Source organism: Monodon monoceros, unplaced genomic scaffold (genome assembly GCF_005190385.1).
Source record: "Monodon monoceros isolate NGI ecotype Baffin Bay Population unplaced genomic scaffold, NGI_Narwhal_1 Super_Scaffold_15, whole genome shotgun sequence".
Lineage (NCBI taxonomy): Eukaryota > Metazoa > Chordata > Mammalia > Artiodactyla > Monodontidae > Monodon > Monodon monoceros.
Window position 1 is genome coordinate 19,317,671 of NW_021703771.1, and position 18,635 is coordinate 19,336,305.

General features: G+C 34.8%; 1 protein-coding gene across 7 annotated transcripts in view; it reads right to left on the reverse strand.

Moving 5' to 3' along the window:
* The window catches only part of SNX14 (sorting nexin 14), a 66,686-nt gene that overhangs the window by 21,921 nt on the left and 26,130 nt on the right, over positions 1-18,635 (reverse strand). For 2 of the 7 annotated variants that reach the window (XM_029223619.1, XM_029223616.1), the window contains 10 exons: positions 15,360-15,516; positions 14,147-14,222; positions 12,934-12,978; positions 12,747-12,827; positions 12,532-12,646; positions 9,976-10,131; positions 9,492-9,616; positions 8,747-8,805; positions 7,350-7,376; positions 5,149-5,281 (listed from right to left, as the gene is read on the reverse strand). In XM_029223619.1, coding sequence (XP_029079452.1) covers positions 5,149-5,281; positions 7,350-7,376; positions 8,747-8,805; positions 9,492-9,616; positions 9,976-10,131; positions 12,532-12,646; positions 12,747-12,827; positions 12,934-12,978; positions 14,147-14,222; positions 15,360-15,516 — 974 coding nt within the window. The remainder of the gene's footprint in view (positions 1-5,148; positions 5,282-7,349; positions 7,377-8,746; positions 8,806-9,491; positions 9,617-9,975; positions 10,132-12,531; positions 12,647-12,746; positions 12,828-12,933; positions 12,979-14,146; positions 14,223-15,359; positions 15,517-18,635) is intronic. The other 5 variants (XM_029223617.1, XM_029223618.1, XM_029223621.1 and 2 more) reach the window with 5 other exon arrangements.

Sequence of the window (18,635 nt, forward strand, 5' to 3'; positions counted from 1 at the left end):
CTTCTAAAATTTTAATAATATAAATATTTAAAATAAATATTCTTTAAATTATTACTTGAATAAAAATTATTTTAAAAAAGCAGTGTTAAACATGTTCTAGAAATAAACATGCAGAAAGAAGGGGAAAAAAATGTCTGTCTTCATTAAATTGGAAAAGAATCTCTGAACTGGCACATTATAATACCTGGTCACCTAGACATCTCTGATTCATGTTAAAGGGGGCAAAATTTTACAGATAAAACACAACCATCTTGAACACACTTTTTTAAGGAAATGAGTCAAAGGTTGTAGCACTTAAGAGGATTCTGAACAGTCTAGTCAGAGCAAACCAGTAGAGAAGAGGTACTTCTTTCCAGAATTCTAGCACCCTACCTTCACTCTCCATTCTACTCTCTTCCCACACCTGGTAGCCAACTCTCTTCTACGTGAATTCTTTTCCTCCCCGACTAAGTCCCTTGGCAATTATCCCTTTTTCTGTTCCTGTCCTAAAATGGCTTTCTGTCACCCCTAATAAGACTGTTACGAATCTTAGGAAGACTTCTTAATGCTCTGTTGAAAACAAAAATGTCTTCCAGGCCTAAGACAATGAAACTGTAAAAACAGATGATAAATGTTAGTTCTTGCCTTTTGGGGACAAGGCTACCTCCTTACAAACCTGGAAGAAAAACAGAGAAGCATGTGTGAGGGAAACACCCACTCCACTGCTTGGAATCTGAGGTACAGGGCAGCATTTTCCATGGCTATTACAACTGTAATTTTGTTAACAGACTTGGCTTTTGAAGAGAAATGGTAAAATGAATCATAAAATGATAGAAAATTTGTTTCACAAGCTGACTAAAAGCCAAGAAATGGGACATTCTTAAATAAAAATCAATCTAAGAAACAAAATAGAAAAAAAATTCTTAGCAACATAAAAATATCAATAAAAGACAAAGAACAAAGTTTTATATTTTATTACTGCTACCATTTAAATGGTGTTTATATCAAAAAAGTAAATGAAAAATCTCTAGGGCAATATTTCTCTAAGAATTTTCAGGGATTCCTTTAATATTATTTAAAAATATATAACCAAAATTTTATAAAAAGGAAAACCAAGTGCTTTCTCATTTTCAAACAGATGTTCCCTCTACAAAGAAGATAGGGAATAAAACAGGCAGAGGATAAAAGGCAAAGAGATGTCCCCCTATTTCCTTGAGAAATACTATAATTTAACTCATTATTAGCCTTTCCTATGTTGGGGATAACTGCCAATATACCAATGGGCGTATTACATTCCAGAAGTTTATCTGTGAATCAGTTCTGAACTTGGACAGAAATGCATTTTCAGACAGACCCAACCTTACATAGAAGACTTTGGTTCCCAGGCCAGTATACATATGCCAATTTAACTTATAATTTATCTGATGGTATTATAACACTGTATAGTACTTACTGCACTTACTATGTGCTGGGCACTGTCCCAAGTGCTTCATATATATCACTTATTAATCCTCACAACACCCATATACAAGCTAGATACTATTATCCCCATTTCACATGTGAGGAAGTTAAATCAAAATAAAATTAAGCAATTTACCCAAGGTCACATAGCAAGGAGGCACTGCTACCAAATGATCACGTCAAGTTGATCCTTTTTCTAAAAAAATAAAAATCTTCCAGGTCTCAATTTTGGATCACATACCACTTTAGCCCTGGCAGTGAGACTGGCAATTTCCCTTTCCCATACACTTCCTAAACAAGGCAAAGGAGATTTCCCCAAGGTCCCACAGTTTAGAACTAGCACAGTACCCCCAAATCCTAAGTGGGACTGTCTTGGTCTGGTTTAACACCCTAGCCACCTCCTGTCTTTTCTCTTCAGAGTACTAACAATTAGTTTGCCCTCTTACCCTACTTTCCATTATTACTATCTTTGCTTCCAATCAAGAATTTCCAAGACAACCCTTAAAATGGGAGAAAATATTTGCAAATGAAGCAACTGACAAGGGATTAATCTCCAAAATATACAAACAGCTCATGCAGCTCAATATCAAAAAAATAAATAACCCATTCAAAAAATGGGCAGATCTAAATAGACATTTCTCCAAAGAAGACATACAGATGGCCAAAAAGCACATGAAAAGATGCTCAACATCACTATTAGAGAAATGCAAATCAAAACTCCAATGAGGTATCACCTCACACCAGAGAGAATGACCATCATCAAAAAATCAACAAACAGGACTTCCCTGGTGGCTCGGTGGCTAAGAATCCGCCTGCCAACGCAGGGGACACGGGTTCGATCCCTGGTCCAGGAAGATCCCACATGCCGTGGAGCAACTAAGCCTGTGTGCCACAACTACTGAGCCTATGCTCTAGAGACCATGAGCCACAACTACTGAAGCCCGCACGCCTAGAGCCTGTGCTCTGCAACAAGAGAAGCCACTACGGTGAGAAACCCACACACTGCAACGAAGAGCAGTCCCTGCTTGCTGCAACTAGAGGAAGCCCGCGCACAGCGACGACCCAATGCAGCCAAAAATAAATTAAAAAAAAAAAAATCTACAAACAATAAATGCTGCAGAGGGTGTGGAGAAAAGGGAACACTCCTGCACTGCTGGTGGGAATGTGAAGTGGTACAGCCACTATGGAGAACAGTATGGAGGTTCCTTAAAAAACTACAAATAGAACTACCATATGACCCAGCAATCCCACTCTTAGGCATATACCCAGAGGAAACTATAATTCAAAAAGATACATGCACCCCAATGTTCACTGCAGCACTATTTACAATAGCCAGGACATGGAAGCAACCTAAGTGTCCATCAACAGAGGAATGGATAAAAGAAGATGTGGTACATATATACAATGGAATATTACTCAGCCATAAAAAAGAAAAAAATAATGCCATTTGCAACAACATGGATGGACCCAGAGATTGTCATACTGAGTGAAGTAAGTCAGACACAGAAAGACAAATATCTCATGATATCGCTTATATGTGGAATCTAAAAAAAAAGCATACAAATGAACTTACTTACAAAACAGAAGTAGAGTCACAGATGCAGAAAACAAAACTTATGGTTAACGGGGTAAGGTGGGGGATAAATTGGGAGATAGACTGACGTATACACACTACTATATATAAAATAGATAACTAATAAGAACCTGCTGTATAGCACAGGGAACTCTATTCAACACTATGTAATAGCCTATATGGGAGAAGAATCTAAAAAAAAAAAAAAAAAAGAGTGTATATGTGTATATGTATGACTGATTCGCTTTGCTGTACACCTGGAACTAACACAACATTGTAAATCAACTATACTCCATTAAAAATTAAACAAAAAATTATATTTCAATAAAAAATAAGTAAATAAAGACCAATAAAGAATTTCCTTCCTCCTTGGGCCACTACAAAACAGAACAAACTTTCTCAGCTTTTTAAAGATAGCCTCCTGGATTTGCCTGGTGGCGCAGTGGTTAAGAATCCACCTGCCAATGCAGGGGACAAGGGTTCGATCCCTGGTCCAGAAGATCCCACATGCCACAGAGCAACTAAGCCCATGTGCCACGACTACTGAGCCTGCACTCTAGAGCCCACAAGCCACAACTACTGAAGCCCACGTGCCTACAGCCCGTGCAGACAAAAAAAAAAAAAAAAAGCCTCCTATTCCTGAAGCAAAACTATAGCTTGTATTTCAAGTAATTGGGAAGAACAAAAAAGAAAAAGTACATCTTTCCCCATAAAAATTATGTTTCGAGTTCACAATAACATGGGTAAATGCTTTTGTTATATTAAGTTATATTTAAGTTATATTTTGTTATATTATGTGGGCAGAGATCAGGATAGCAATCTACATATAGCCTAATTTATGGGGGTGGGAAGGGGAAAGATATTTTTAAAAAACAGAATCACAAGAATGTTAATAGAAGTAGTTATTGGGTGGCAGAATTACAGGTGGTATTTTAAATTTTTTTCTACTTTTCTATACTATTAAAAAATTGAGACGCTTAAAATCTAAAAACATAAACATTGCACTTCTTTCTTCTTGGTCATTAACAATCCAATCACTAATATTCATCCCTTTTATACCCAGAATAGTAAATTTCTTAAGAGCAAAGTTTAGGTCTTAATCAGCTTTTTATCTCCAGTGCTGAGACATTAAAAGGCAAAATGAAGATCCAGGATGTCTGTTCAATAAAGATTTTTTTAAACAAATGCAAAGTACAAATGAGATAATATTTGCCTTTATAGAACTCCTTAATTGGTAGGAAAGACAATCATAAACATACTTTCAAATACATAAATTAAATCGTAATTTCAGGGAATTCCCTGGCAGTCCAGTGGTTAGGACTCGGAGCTTTCACTGCCAGGGCCTGGGTTCGATCCCTGGTGGGGGAACTAAGATCCCACAAGTCCTGCTGTGCAGCCAAAAAAAAAAAAAAAATCGTAATTTCAAACACAACGTGGTACATGTTTTAACATATGATCTAACAGAAGCAAAAAAAGGAGGAAATGTTCAATTCTGCTTGGGGACTCAGGTAGGGGCTTATGGGAAGAAACTAGATTCTGAAAGATAAGTATGAATTTTCTGGGGAAAAAAAGGCATTTCAAGCAAAACAACATGTGAAAAGACAGAGAAATAAAATAGCATGGAGGGTGTAATGTGCTTATAAATCTGGGATCTTGTTAAAATGTAAATTATGATTCAGCAGGTCTAGGATGAAGCCTGAGATTCTGTACTGATAACAAGCTCCCAGGTAACGCTGATGCTGCTGGTCCACAGATCACAGTCTGAATATCAAGGGGTTAGGTCGGACATCGATTAACCCAACTCCGTGTGCCTGGCCATGTGGTTAGAAAGAGATAAGATCAGGATATGAAGTAAAAGCTTAATCAAAACGTGGTAAATTGTTTGACTATTTAGCAGTATATCAGCTTAACAGAAACCATCTGGCCTTAGTAAGCAATAACTTAGTGCTCAGGAATTTAAAAAATTAGATTAGCACCATGAAACTATAATGACTAGTGAAAGAATGGGAAACATAAACAAAATCTGAAGTAAGAAATAAGATTAAAAAAAAGGGAAAATAACAAGCGTAACCAATTTTTTATGCCACATTAAGTCTGAAATTATACATACAACAAACTGAAGAATTTTTACTTACAAAGTCATCTTCACCTTCAGCTAAGCCATAATTAGGCAACATAGCTCCCTCCATTGTCGTGCTCTTGAAGACTCCCTTAATTTTGCTACCTATTCGGCTAATTCCAAATGATTCTCCCCTCTTCTGTGTGCTCCTAAATATTAAACAAAAATGTATCAAGAACACAGTAAATTATTACACTATCACAACGGTCCAGTTTACTGTAAACAATAATAAAAATGGTTGCAAAAAGGGTAAACTGAAGGTATAGCTAAACATAACTTTTTGGATTTCTCAGTCATAGATTGTCTCAACACCTCTATAGCCAAAAGTGACAGAACATTTAAAGTTTAAATTTGAGGGGATGAATAAATGGGACAATATTTATTAACAAACATTTGAAATTTACCTACTATTTAACCTTAAAATATTAACTGAACTAAAAAGAATAAAAGATGAGAGCCCCCTAGTGGTGCATATTTCTTACTGCCATACATTTTTTGAAATAAATTAAAAATGTGGTTAGACCTACGTTCAAAATAGACTATCCTATTCAAACTGTACTGTACTGCTAAAAAAGCACAGTGTAACAGGAAAAAAACAAAACAAAACAATGACCTTCTCAGTACTTCATTTTTAGATGGAAAAACAAAAAAATTCTGAAAATTTTCTTCAACTTTATTATCATATAAATACTCAAAAGAAGAATGAAGTATAAAATACACCATATATAACTTCAAAATAATAACAAGAAAAAATAAAATGCCAAAGGGAAGGGTTAGCAATGAACATAAAGATAAAAGCAAATGTACCCTAAGGAAGAAGCTTGCTCTGCCATATATATTAAATAATGGTTTTGTAATTTTTTTCAAAAGTGAATTTCTAAAAGCAACAACAAAAATATGCCAAAAAGCAGCAAAAATTTCCTCCACTACAGCCTACTTATTGTTGCCTCATGTTTCAACAAATAAAAACATAACTTTTATCCAATTTAAAACTCACTATGTAATACTGCCCTTACAACAGATGTCCAAAGAAAAATGGCCATTTTAAAATTCAAGGAGATTGGTGTTGAAGGCCTAACTTAACGAATAGCTATTATTCCTATAAGAAAACATATTTATAAAAATAATGCAACAGGGCTTCCCTGGTGGCACAGTGGTTGAGAGTCCGCCTGCCGATGCAGGGGATACGGGTTCGTGCCCCGGTCCGGGAAGATCCCACATGACGCAGAGTGGCTGGGCCAGTGAGCCATGGCCGCTGAGCCTGCGCTTCCGGAGCCTGTGCTCCGCAACGGGAGAGGCCACAACAGTGAGAGGCCCGCGTACCGCAAAAAATAAATAAATAAAATAATAATAATAATAATAATGCAACAGTTACAGAAATAAAAGTAAATTGATGAAGTGTCAAATGCACCAGTATATTAGTGATATGTGCATTTTATACATGTTCAAGGAGTAAATCAAACTTATTTTAAAACTGGAAAAACTCTAATAGTAAGTAGTAGTAGTAAAAAGGATACTTAAACTAGAATATTGTTTTACTCAAACAAGCATGCAATTAGTGTTTTTAAAAAATCCAGGATTATAAATATAACTTTCTATGAGAGAATAAATTTTTCTGAAAAAAACTATGAAAATCTTAACAAAATATTATTAAAATCTCTAGAATCTAGATAGATCATGCTAGTAGACCTAGATTATAAAACAGCTGGGCTTTTTGAAATGACATATTTTTAAAATATTTCACTTGTGATTACACCCAGAAATACTGAAATATTGTACTTCTTGCTTTAAAGAAAGTTCTTTAAACACAAATAATTCTAAAAGAAATTTAGCAAGATCAATAACAACAACAAAGAATGAGTCAACAGCCTTAAAAAGCTAAATACTGGATTTTTCACTTTATTTTTATGCTGACATTTTTATTTTCTGATGACATATATAATGCTATTTCAAAAAGGAGACCTCTAGAATAAAAGTAGAGGTTAATCTTAAAAGGATGTCCCAGGGCATTCCCTGGTGGCCTAGTGGTTAGGATTCTAGGCTTTCACTGCCCTGGCCCAGGTTCAATCCCTGGTCCAGGAACTAAGATCCCTCAAGCTGTGCGGTGTGGCCAAAAAAAAAAAAAAAGGATATCCCAAATACCTGATATAAAGGCAGTAATTGGAGTTAAACAGATAATTTATACAGAAAAGAATCACATGCTGTCTCAAGACTTACCGAAAATCATCCAAACTTAGGCTACTTCTGCAATAACAGACATGTGAAATTACACAAGGAAAAGAGAAAGCCCAGATATTAAACAAGTTTCACTTTAGAACATAAAACAAAATTTAAAAGCTTTAAAAGTTACACAGATGGATAGCATTATGAATAACATGATAAAGGAAAGAGAAACAAACACAATGGCTATTTTGGGGGGGTTGGGATCTGAATTCTAGATCATTTTAAAGAAAGTTTTTAAAAACTCAATATGTCAGGAAATAATTCTGGTTTTCTGCCCTCATTCAGGCAAACCATTTGTTTGATACAGTGGAAAATATTCAGAGACTAAGCCACCAAAAACTTGGCATCGAAAACGAACTTGTATTTTCTAATATGGAATTCATGTCTATATAAGATATAACTGTGCACGCTCCACACATTTTTAGTTTGAGTATTTTTTTAAGTTATGACTTAAGCTAAGAAGCAAAGTTAACAAAAGATCCCTAAATATTTTTTAAGTTATGCTTTAAGTATGGAATGAAACAGAAGAGTAGGTTAACATTAATTAACATGCATTAAAATTTTATTTTTTAAATGCAATTAAATAGAATGTGGACATAAAATATATGAATAAACATTTTACATATTTTAAGTCATCTAACAGCAAATCAGCAATGCTACCCTAAATTTTCAATGAAAGAATGTTAAGAAAGGCTTTTACTTATTCTATTGATATATAGGTAAATCAATCAAGTATCACAGAAGCAGAGTCCTGACAAGACTGATAGCTAACGTTAAGAGTCAGGTCAATATAAAGAAAAACATATTTTAAAAGACTATAAGCAGTACCCAGAATGAAAACAACCCATATTTTCTTCCTATTAATTTTATATTCTAAAGCCAGCAAAATTAGTGCCTTAATATGTTGAAGACAACTAGGTGTTCGCCAAGTGGCAAAGACAGCTTTCCATCTCTGAGGTTATGACTCTGACTTACACTTAGCTACTCAGCAGGCTAATAAGGTAAAAGAACCACTTCCTCTTTCGCAGTCCTATACAGGAGTTTCACTAAAATTAATAAATGGGAAAAAAACAAACTACTCTCTAAAACTGAGTTATCTGTGGATTTCAATTATGCATGCAGTCCATAGTCTCCAATAAAGCAGGTGATCAAGCAATAATAATTATGAGATTAACAAGGCAATGGTGTATATATCTTGTTAAATTTTTCTGAAAGAATGTCAGGCATTTTCACATTACTATATGTAGTATAGCTCTACAATTCCTTAGTAATCTTGTCTACTTATGTAGCAAGGAAACCAGATTAATAAAGATAATGATGTTATCACAGAATGATTAGCGTCAACAAGAACCAAAAAAAAGAAAAACATATATATGTTTGAATATACCTACCTGTTGAGTTTTGAATTGCGTGTTGGTGATTCTGCACCTCTTAAAAGTTGTCTGAAATACTTAAAAAATAATTATGATTTATTAAACCAATATTTGATATTGAAACTTGCTACTTCACCTTACTGATTTGAGCTTAAAGGAAACATTACTTAAATCAAGTGAATACAACCACAGTCAAACAGAGTAAGGATTAAGATATTGCAAATGGAGGTATTCAAGCCACTTGACTTCTACAAGTCCGTAAATAACGTATATACAAGAAGAATGGGGGACTTCCCTGGTGGTCCAGCGGTTAAGACTCTGTGTTCCCAGTGCAGGGGACCCGGGTTCGATCCCTGATCAGGGAACTAGATCCTGCATGCTGCAACTAAAGATCGTGCGTGCCACAACTATAGACCCAGCTCAGCCAAATAAATAAATAAATAAATATTTTAAAAAGAAGAAGAATGGGGTTTCTGCATCACCACTACAAAGCCACTCAGGCATATGGCAAATCAGATAGACCAATTTGGTTGCAATCTTCTAGTCACATATATACAAACATGGTTTTGGTATTAAGAATAGTTTTTATAACCAGCTTCTAATCTCCATTAACTTATGTAGTGGAAAATAGTATTCATTTTCTTAATTAACCATGTTTTATTTTTCTGTTTATTTTGTTATTTGCATTACTCATGTAACAATATCAAAGCCACTAATAAATTTTGAGGAAAAATCTTCAAACAAGATTATTATTTTGACTAACCTCATCACTGTGGCAAAACATAGGAGTAAACACATTTTCCAAGAGAGAAAGTACATGTTCATATGCTTCAAAAAGACATCTCATAGTCTGAAGTTTCACAACATCTATATATGGGCCTTCAGCAACTGTTAAAAAAATTATATTGCAAAAATTGTTTATGAAAAGCACAAATACATTATATATTAGTTTAAAATTCATTACAGTGAAAAGAGCATACAAACAATACTAAGACTGTTTTGCAGAAAATCCACTGTAAGGTGCAGATCACACTAGAGAGGAATTAGAACAACCAAGCTCCAGTTCTGGCAAGTATTAGTTATGTGAATTGTGAATACGTTTCTTCATCAAAGCTTTCATCTTGTTAGTAAAATAGGACAATGCCTGCCTGTGTATCTCACACAGCTGTTGCAATAAGCAGGGAATACAAGAGAAAACTCTGAAAAGAGTAAAAGAGCTACAGAATTCATCCTCATCTTTTACTTACTTTTTTGAATCTCTTCTACAATGAAGGGATCAAATCGAATTTTGTCAATACTTTCATCCAAACAATATGTTTTATAAATCTTTTGCAACTCTTCATGAAGAGATAGCATTTCATCATTTGATAACTCTGGTCGCAAAATTCTGTCATTGAATTCCTCTAGCAAATTCGGAAAGAATAAAAAAGAAAGAATTATTTTCATAGAATAAAACTACTCAATGAAAACTTCATGTTCCCACTCTAATTGTAATCAATATTAAAAGCAGCAAATATAAGCAATCTACTCATCATTTTAAGCTTTTTAAAAAGGTTTAATTGGGAGTAAAACAACTGCTGAGATGAAAGAGAAGCTCAATCAAATATTTTATATACGAATATAAAATGCATAAATAATCCATAGCAATACAAATTTTCTAAAATTTAGAATAATAAACACACTTGTAAAATTCTGTTTAAAGAACATATTGGATTAATTTCTTATACCAAGGGTCTTTAATATTTTGAAATCTGATTCCTTAAATAACAGTGAAAACTAAGGCTTTTTTTAGTCCCAATGTTTTTAAACAATATTTCTGTCCATCATGGAGGCTGTAGACTAGTGATGGAGCTCAGAGTCTGAACAAATCAATCTTTTTTTCCTAAAATGTGAAAGAACAGCATTAGGAAAGCCAAAATATTGACTGCCTTTTTTTTTTTTTTTTGCGGTACGCGGGCCTCTCACTGTTGTGGCCTCTCCCGTTGCGGAGCACAGGCTCCGGACGCGCAGGCTCAGCGGCCATGACTCACGGGCCCAGCCGCTCCACGGCATGTGGAATCCTCCCGGACCGGGGCAAGAACCCATGTCCCCTGCATCGGCAGGTGGACTCTCAACCACTGCGCCACCAGGGAAGCCCTTGACTGCCTTTTTATTTTTTTACTACAAGAGGTAATATGGAGCTTACTCCTTAATTCTTAATTATCCAAACTGAAACCCAGAGAGGTAAGGAAGGGGTTTTAAAAAAAAAAAAAACTGGAACAGAACATATAAGATCTTTGGGATGATAGCAAATTCATATAATTGGAGTCTCAAAAAGAAAGGAGAGAGAAAATAAGGCAGAATACTTGAAGAGGTAACAGCCAAGAATTTTCAAAAATGATGAAAAACACCAACATTCAAGTAAAATTCGAGCAGAATAAATTTTTTTTAAACTACACATTACAGTCAAATTGCTGAAACCCCCAAAGAGAAAACTGAAAAACCAATCAGGGAGAAAAGGGACATACATACAGAGGAATAAACATAAGAATGGAAGTTAATTTCTCCTGAGAAACAATGGTGCTGTTCAAAAGGTAATGGAAGAATGATTTAGAATGTTGAATGAAAAAAACCCATCAACCTAAAATTTTATATTTGGTAAAAATATCCTTTTAAAATGAATATAAAATAACATCTTTTCAGACAAAAGTTAAGAGAGCTGAATGGTACTATAAGAAATGCAAAAAAAAAAAAAAAAAAGTACTTCAGCAGAAGGAAAATGATATAGAAACCGGTTCTGCAGAAAAAAATAAAGACCACCAGAAAAGTAAATATGCCAATAACTATCAGGGCCAAAATATGTGTGTGTGTGTGTGCACATGTGTGTGTAAGAATGTGCACAGCAGCTTTATTCAGAATAGCCCAAAAGTGGAAGCAGTCCAGATAGCCATCTACAAGGAGAATGAATAAAGAAAGAGTGGTACCCTCATACAAAAGAATACTACACATAGTAATAAAAAAGAGCAAACCACTCATCTACACAACACCATGATTCAATCTTAAAAAGCACTATCCTCAATCAATGAAGCCAGGCACAAAAGAGTACATACTATGAGATTCCATTTATATAAGGAAACTGTACAGGCAAAATTAATCTGTGGTGAGAGAAATGAGATCAGTGATTGCTTTGGCAGGAGTGGGAGCAGGGGTGGATCATTTGGGAAGGGCCCTAAGGGGACTTTCTAGGGTGATGGAAATGGTCTTTATCTCAATAAAGGTGTAGGTTTGTAGGTTATAAAGAGTGCAGATTTGTCAAAACTGATTAAACTGTATATTTAAGTTCTATGAGTTTCACTGTAAATTATACCTCAATTTTTAAAAAGCTATATTTAAAAAAGAAATTAGGTACATTAAAAAATTAGTCTGCTCACAGAGTCCACACAGTATCTCTAAATCTAATAATGTAAAACATCATAGAACTTCTGGCCAAAATAAAACATTTTTGTATTTGATTATTGAATCAAAATAATCCTTAATAAAAACTGTGACAAAGTGCTAATGACTGGGTCTTTAACATATTTTCATTATTCTGAATTTTTAGCAGTTATTTTTCTGCTAAGAGGATTTGGTTGAAGTCAGTTACAGATTATGTTCCAATGTGGAAAGGAGTGGACACTTGAGAGATAACTCACAGGTACTCTTAGAGTATCTAGCAAATGAAATTTAGTACAATAACAGATGACAGCTACAACATCTGATCTAAACAGTCAAACATATGACAAAGTTTAACAATGACTTTAGTAAAGTACACAGATAAGCCTCACCCACAGTCAGACAAATCTGCAACACGTGCACTGCTCCTTCTTGTTTCAGAAAGTTCATAAACCGAAATAAGAGATCTTGTTGCTCTCTGATTTGCTTCAATTCTAACTTCAGCACCTTGATACAACATGGGAGAAAGAGTAAGTTAGAGCTATGTAAATACATGATAAAATTGTTTATATCAAAAGTAATATAAGTTATTGCCAAAAATACTTACAGATGGTTTTTTATTTCTAGGTTCTGCAAATTTCTGCAAGAATGGAACCAAAGGGGAAGGTGGTTCAGTTGCTTTTTCAGGCTTTGAAGAAAGAATTAATTAATTCAGTAACATGTCATTTGATTTTACAGATGTGAATCAAAACTCAATGCAATCTGAAGTACTTTCTAACACGTTCAATACTCACTGGAGTGTCATCTATGAAGATGATAAGCAAATGATTCACAGTATCCTAATGGAAAATAATAAACAAGGATCAAAATAAATCCATTACCGCGTTCTGCCCAGAATTCTCAAAGCTTTTATCATATTATGAAAGTTTCTGGAAAAATGAAGAAACAAATGGAGCAGTGGCAAAGCATCTGCACTTATGTAATACAGAGGGACTTTTTAAAAATCTACAATACAGGGTTCTTCGGAGGTTCTTCGGACTTCCCTGGTGGTCCAGTGGTAAAGAATCCACCTTCCAATGCAGGGGACACGGGTTCAATCCCTGGTCCGGGAAGATCCCACATGCCACAGGGCAACTAAGCCCATGCACCACAACTACTGAGCTCAACCACCTCAACTAGAGAGCCTGCATACCACAAACTACAGAGCCCACACGCCCTGGAGCCTGCGCGCCACAACTAGAGAGAGAAAACCCACATGCCACAACCAGAGAGAAGCCCACGCACCGCAATGAAGAGCCCACGCAGCACAACGAAAGATCCCACATGCCTCAACAAAGATCCCGCGTGCTGCAACTAAGACCCAATGCAGCCAAAAATAAATAAAATAAGTAAATAATAAATAAATCTTAAAAAAAAAAACTACGATACAGGGTTCTCAACTTTTGTGAAGATGGGAAAAGAAAAGTTATTCTGACTTTGGCATTCAAAACATTTATCAATTATCCCTATTTCTTCAAAATCTTACTGGATCAAAAGTAAAAGCAGCCCAAGTATCCATCAATAGATGAATGAATAAGCAAAATGTAACATATACCTAAAATGAAATATTACTCAGCCTTGAAAAGGAAGGGAATTCTGATATAAGCTACAATGCAGATGAACAATGAGGATATTATGCTAAGTAAAATAAGCCAAATACTGCAAATACTGCATCATTCTACTAATATGTGGTAAGTAGAGTAGTCAAATTCATAGAGACAGAAAGTACAATCAGGAAGTAGAGTTGCCAGGGGCCAGGAGGAATAGAGAATTACTGTTTACATGGGTACAGAGTTTCAGTTTTACAAGATAAAAAGAGTTCTGGAGATAAGTAATGGTGGTGGTTGCTCAACAATATAAATGTATTTAATACCACTGAACTGTACATAGAAAAACATTTAAGATGGTAAATTTTATATTTTATGTATCTTATCACAATTAAAGAAAAAAATGTTTTTTATGTCTTACTGGATCAGCTAGGAAATCCAAAGAAGGGAGGAACACTGAACCAGAGAGAATCTCTCTTAAAAGTAAGGTCAGGGATCTGGAAAAAGGAACAATATTGTACATATTTAGTGATTTACATCAGTTCTTACCTGGGAACCTTGTTATTATGCAGACTATGATCAGTAGGTCTGGGGATGCCCTGAGATTCCGCCACCTCTAACAAGCCCCCAAGTAATGCTCATGCTACTGGTTCACAGACCGCACCCAGAGCCCTTAACTGGCTAAAAGAGAATACTACTGAAGAGGAAGAAAGCATTTCCTCAGCAGGAGGAACCTGAGTGAGCATTAGAAAAACACCACCTCAAATATGAAAATTTTACATATAATAAATTAATATGTAAAACCTAATACTTGTAACAGTATAATTTTTATAATTAATTTAAATTATTATAAAACAATTTGTTTAAAGTAAAAACATTTTAATTAAAATATTTAAAATATTTTTTAAATTTAATTAAACATTTTAAAGACAATAAAGTAATATTTAAAGTACATCACTAAAAATAAGCCATAGTTGTATGTATTGTACAGCACAGGGAAATATAGCCATTATTTTGTAATAACTCTAAATGGAGTATAATCTATAAAAATATTGAATTACTAAGTTGTACACCTGAAACTAATTTAACATTATAAATTATACTTCAATTTAAATAAATAAATAAATAAAAATAAGCCATGGTCTTTTTCTCTAAGGATTATTAGGATAAGAGTAAAGAGGTAACTTTATGGAATAATCTAAACGTGCTCTTCCGGAAATAAGGGAGGCTGGACTAAACGACCTCTAACTATACTTCCCAGGTGAATACCTTAAAACCCAAACTTGTCTGTATAATTTGTTCAAAGTGTTTCTGCCAGTGAATCATAATATGCATGTCTTTTAAAAGGAACACCAAGGAAGTAATAAAGTATAATGATCTCAAGTAAGAAAATTAATTTTTTACATTTGTCTTTGATTTCCTACGATCAATTTCCAAGAAAAAATTCTTAGCAACACAATACATCATGAATGCTTAGTACCTAAAATGGCATTTTAAGACCTGATAAATTATATTTCTTAAATGAAAAATTATATCATAGCCTAATCTCAAGTTTTAGTGTATTCCTATTATGATCAAGAATAGCAATATACATACGGTATGGTATGCTATGACATTTTCTAGTCTATTTATACCTGCAGTCTGTTGCTTTTGGAGGCAAAATATAAGGAAAAAGTAGTTCAGTAAGTTTCCTTAAATAATGTAATTCATCTCTTCGACTCCTCAAAGCCACATGAAGCTCCGGACCATATTCTTCTAAAGCAGCTTGCTGTAAAAACTCTGTATTTTCTACTATAAATAGAGATAAAAAATAAATATTGGAAGAAGTTAACAATGTTAAATAACTTCAGCCATTTCCACTAACAAATACAAATTAATTTAACATAGCCATTCCTTTCTTAGCCTTCCTTTCTTTCCAATATGTATTCTACTGGGAAATTTTTCACAAAAAGGATATAAAGAAAATAAGTTTCCTCTTTGCTGGAAGTTTTTTAATTATTCAAAATTAATTGATAAAAAAGCCCTTTCACCCTTGGTAAACAAAACTTTAAACTCAGGTCATTACAAAGTATATTAAAGAAAAGCAAATTGTTTAAAGTGGAAAAAACTAAAGAAAACATCTTCTAGCACACACAAAGCTTTTGTTATCAAACGTTACATTCTGTTCATCCCCTGCAAATGTTTTAAAAACCCCTCTTAGGGCTTCCCTGGTAGCACAGTGGTTGGGAGTCCACCTGCCAATGCAGGGGACATGGGTTCGTGCCCCGGTCTGGGAAGATCCCACATGCCGCGGAGCGGCTGGGCCCGTGAGCCATGGCTGCTGGGCCTGCGCGTCCGGAGCCCGTGCTCCGCAGCGGGAGAGGCCACAACAGTGAGAGGCCCACGTACTGCAAAAAACAAAACAAAACAAAAAACAAACAAAAAAAAATCCCTCTTAAAGTTCTAGTCAAAATCATTCAGGTAACCCTTTGAAGAAATTAGAGTATAGAAACTGGCTTCCTTGGTTCAGTTCTGCATCTTCTGCCCACAGTATAGGACACAAAAGGTACAGAACTGTATATGGTGGAAGTCCATGAAGTTAGATTACTTAATAAACATTAACTGATGATAAAAGTTACACTAACAAAAAGTTTTCTTAAAAGGCCAAACACTAAACTAATACTTTAAAAAGGAGCAGGAGAAAAACAAGTCATGCTTTCTCCCCTATTTGCATTCTGAGCCAAGTTTTAAAATCATGGAGTCTGTGAAGGGAATCTTAACCCTAATTCAAATGGCATTTATTTTTTACAATTTATTTCTATTTTCATTGACAGAATGCAAGCACATTTACCAAAGAAAAGGCAAAACATACATTCTAATGGTGAGAGAACTAAGAAAGTAAATAAAGGCTACCTGTGCCAGAGGTATAAAAGAAGGACTGGCAAACAAGGACATAGTTTTTATAAGAATGTACTTTATTTTATCATTATACAATTGTTTACCATGCATTTTGACCCAAGAATTTGGGGTACAGGTCTTTTAAAAATTTATATCATGAGCAGGGATTTAAAATAAGAACACTAAGCTATGCTAAATCCCAATTCTACTTCTTTATTAACTGATGATGTTAAATGATATAATCCCTTTGAGTCTCAGTTTCCACCTCAGTAAACAGTCATTAAATAGTTAACACTGAAAAAGCTGCCATGCAAAATGCACAAGTAATTATAATATCTGGTGCAATTAAGCATTCACACATAATATATAGATGCTGAAAAATGGGGCATGGATTAATCCCCACTAATCACCAGTATATCTTCTGTCTAATTAGTGGGCAGTTTTCAGCCCACAAAAGGAAAAGTCCCCAGAATCCACAACAAAGAGATAACTTCAGGGTGAAAGACTGATATAAGATCCTTCAATTACTACTGAATTTAAATTAAACCAGTGCTTCTAATGTATATATTTTCAACATTTCTAAGGGTGATAGAAGGACTTACATAGAAAACTTCTTTGTAATTCCTACTCTCAAGAGGCAGGTTAAGGAGAGAACACCAAGAAAGTAAAAATGAATATGTATAAAGAGCTGAACCCTTAATTTCCTGAGTATACACAATTGTGGAGCCAAAGAATTTAGAAAACAAATTCATGCATGAAAGAGAAGAAAAATCAAAAACCTGAAAACCTTTTTTACAAGTCTAATTCACTGTTATAATATTTAGAACACCAGGACCTTTGGATAAAATGCAGTCCTTCTAATTCTCTGGCCTTTTAATTCTATGGAATTCATTAATTACAATGTCATTAATGAATCCAATCTAGCATTTTATGCTGATTTTGTAATTGAGGACCATTTTTTGCATGAATAGTAGCAATTTAGCAACCCCTCTCTTGCAAAGACTCAAGGATAAATGTCAGTCAAAGTGGTCTATATATATGACAGCACTTTCACAGAAACAAAATAACTTGGATATTTTATTAAACTGATCGATTAAAAAATAAAAGAGTCAATTTACTCATATCCTGAGTTCAAAGTGTTTGTCTTTACAACAAAATTAAGACCATATTAAAAATAATTTTCCCACACAAAAACTTGCACATAAATATTTATAGCAGCTTTATTCATAATTGCCAAAATTTAGAAGCAACCAAGATATCCTTCAAAAGATGAATGGATAAACAAACTGTGGTACATCTGTACAATGGAATATAATTGAGCAATAAAAAGAAATGAGCTATCAACTCCACAAAAAGACATGGAGGAGCCTTAAATGATAGTTCTAGATGAAAGAAAAGGCTACAGTCTGAAAAGGCTACAGTATGATTCCAACTATATGACATCTGGAAAAGGCAAAGCTGTAGAAAGAGTAAAAAGGTCAGTGGTTGCTAGGGGTTCATGAAGGAAGGAGGGAGGGATAAATAGGTGAAACACAGGGGGCGGGGGGGGCAGTGAAACTATTCAGTATGATGTTGTGTTGATGGATACATGGCATTAAGCATTTGTCAGAATCCATAGAATGTACAATATGAAGAGCAAAACCCTAATAAAAACTATGGGGCTTCCCTGGTGGCGCAGTGGTTGAGAGTCTGCCTGCCAATGCAGAGGACACGGGTTCGTGCCCCAGTCCGGGAGGATCCCACATGCCGTGGAGAGGCTGGGCCCATGAGCCATGGCCACTGATCCTGCGCATCCGGAGCCTGTGCTCCGCAACGGGAGAGGCCACAACAGTGAGAGGCCCGCGTACCACAAAAAAACAAAAAAACACACAAAAAAACTATGGACTTTAGTTAATAATAATGTCTTGGTACTGGCATATCAATTGTAACAAATGTACCAACCAATGCAAGGTGTTAATAATAGGGAAGGGGGGAAATATATGGGAACTCTCTATAATTTCTGCTCAGTTTTTCTGTAAACTTAAAACTGCTCT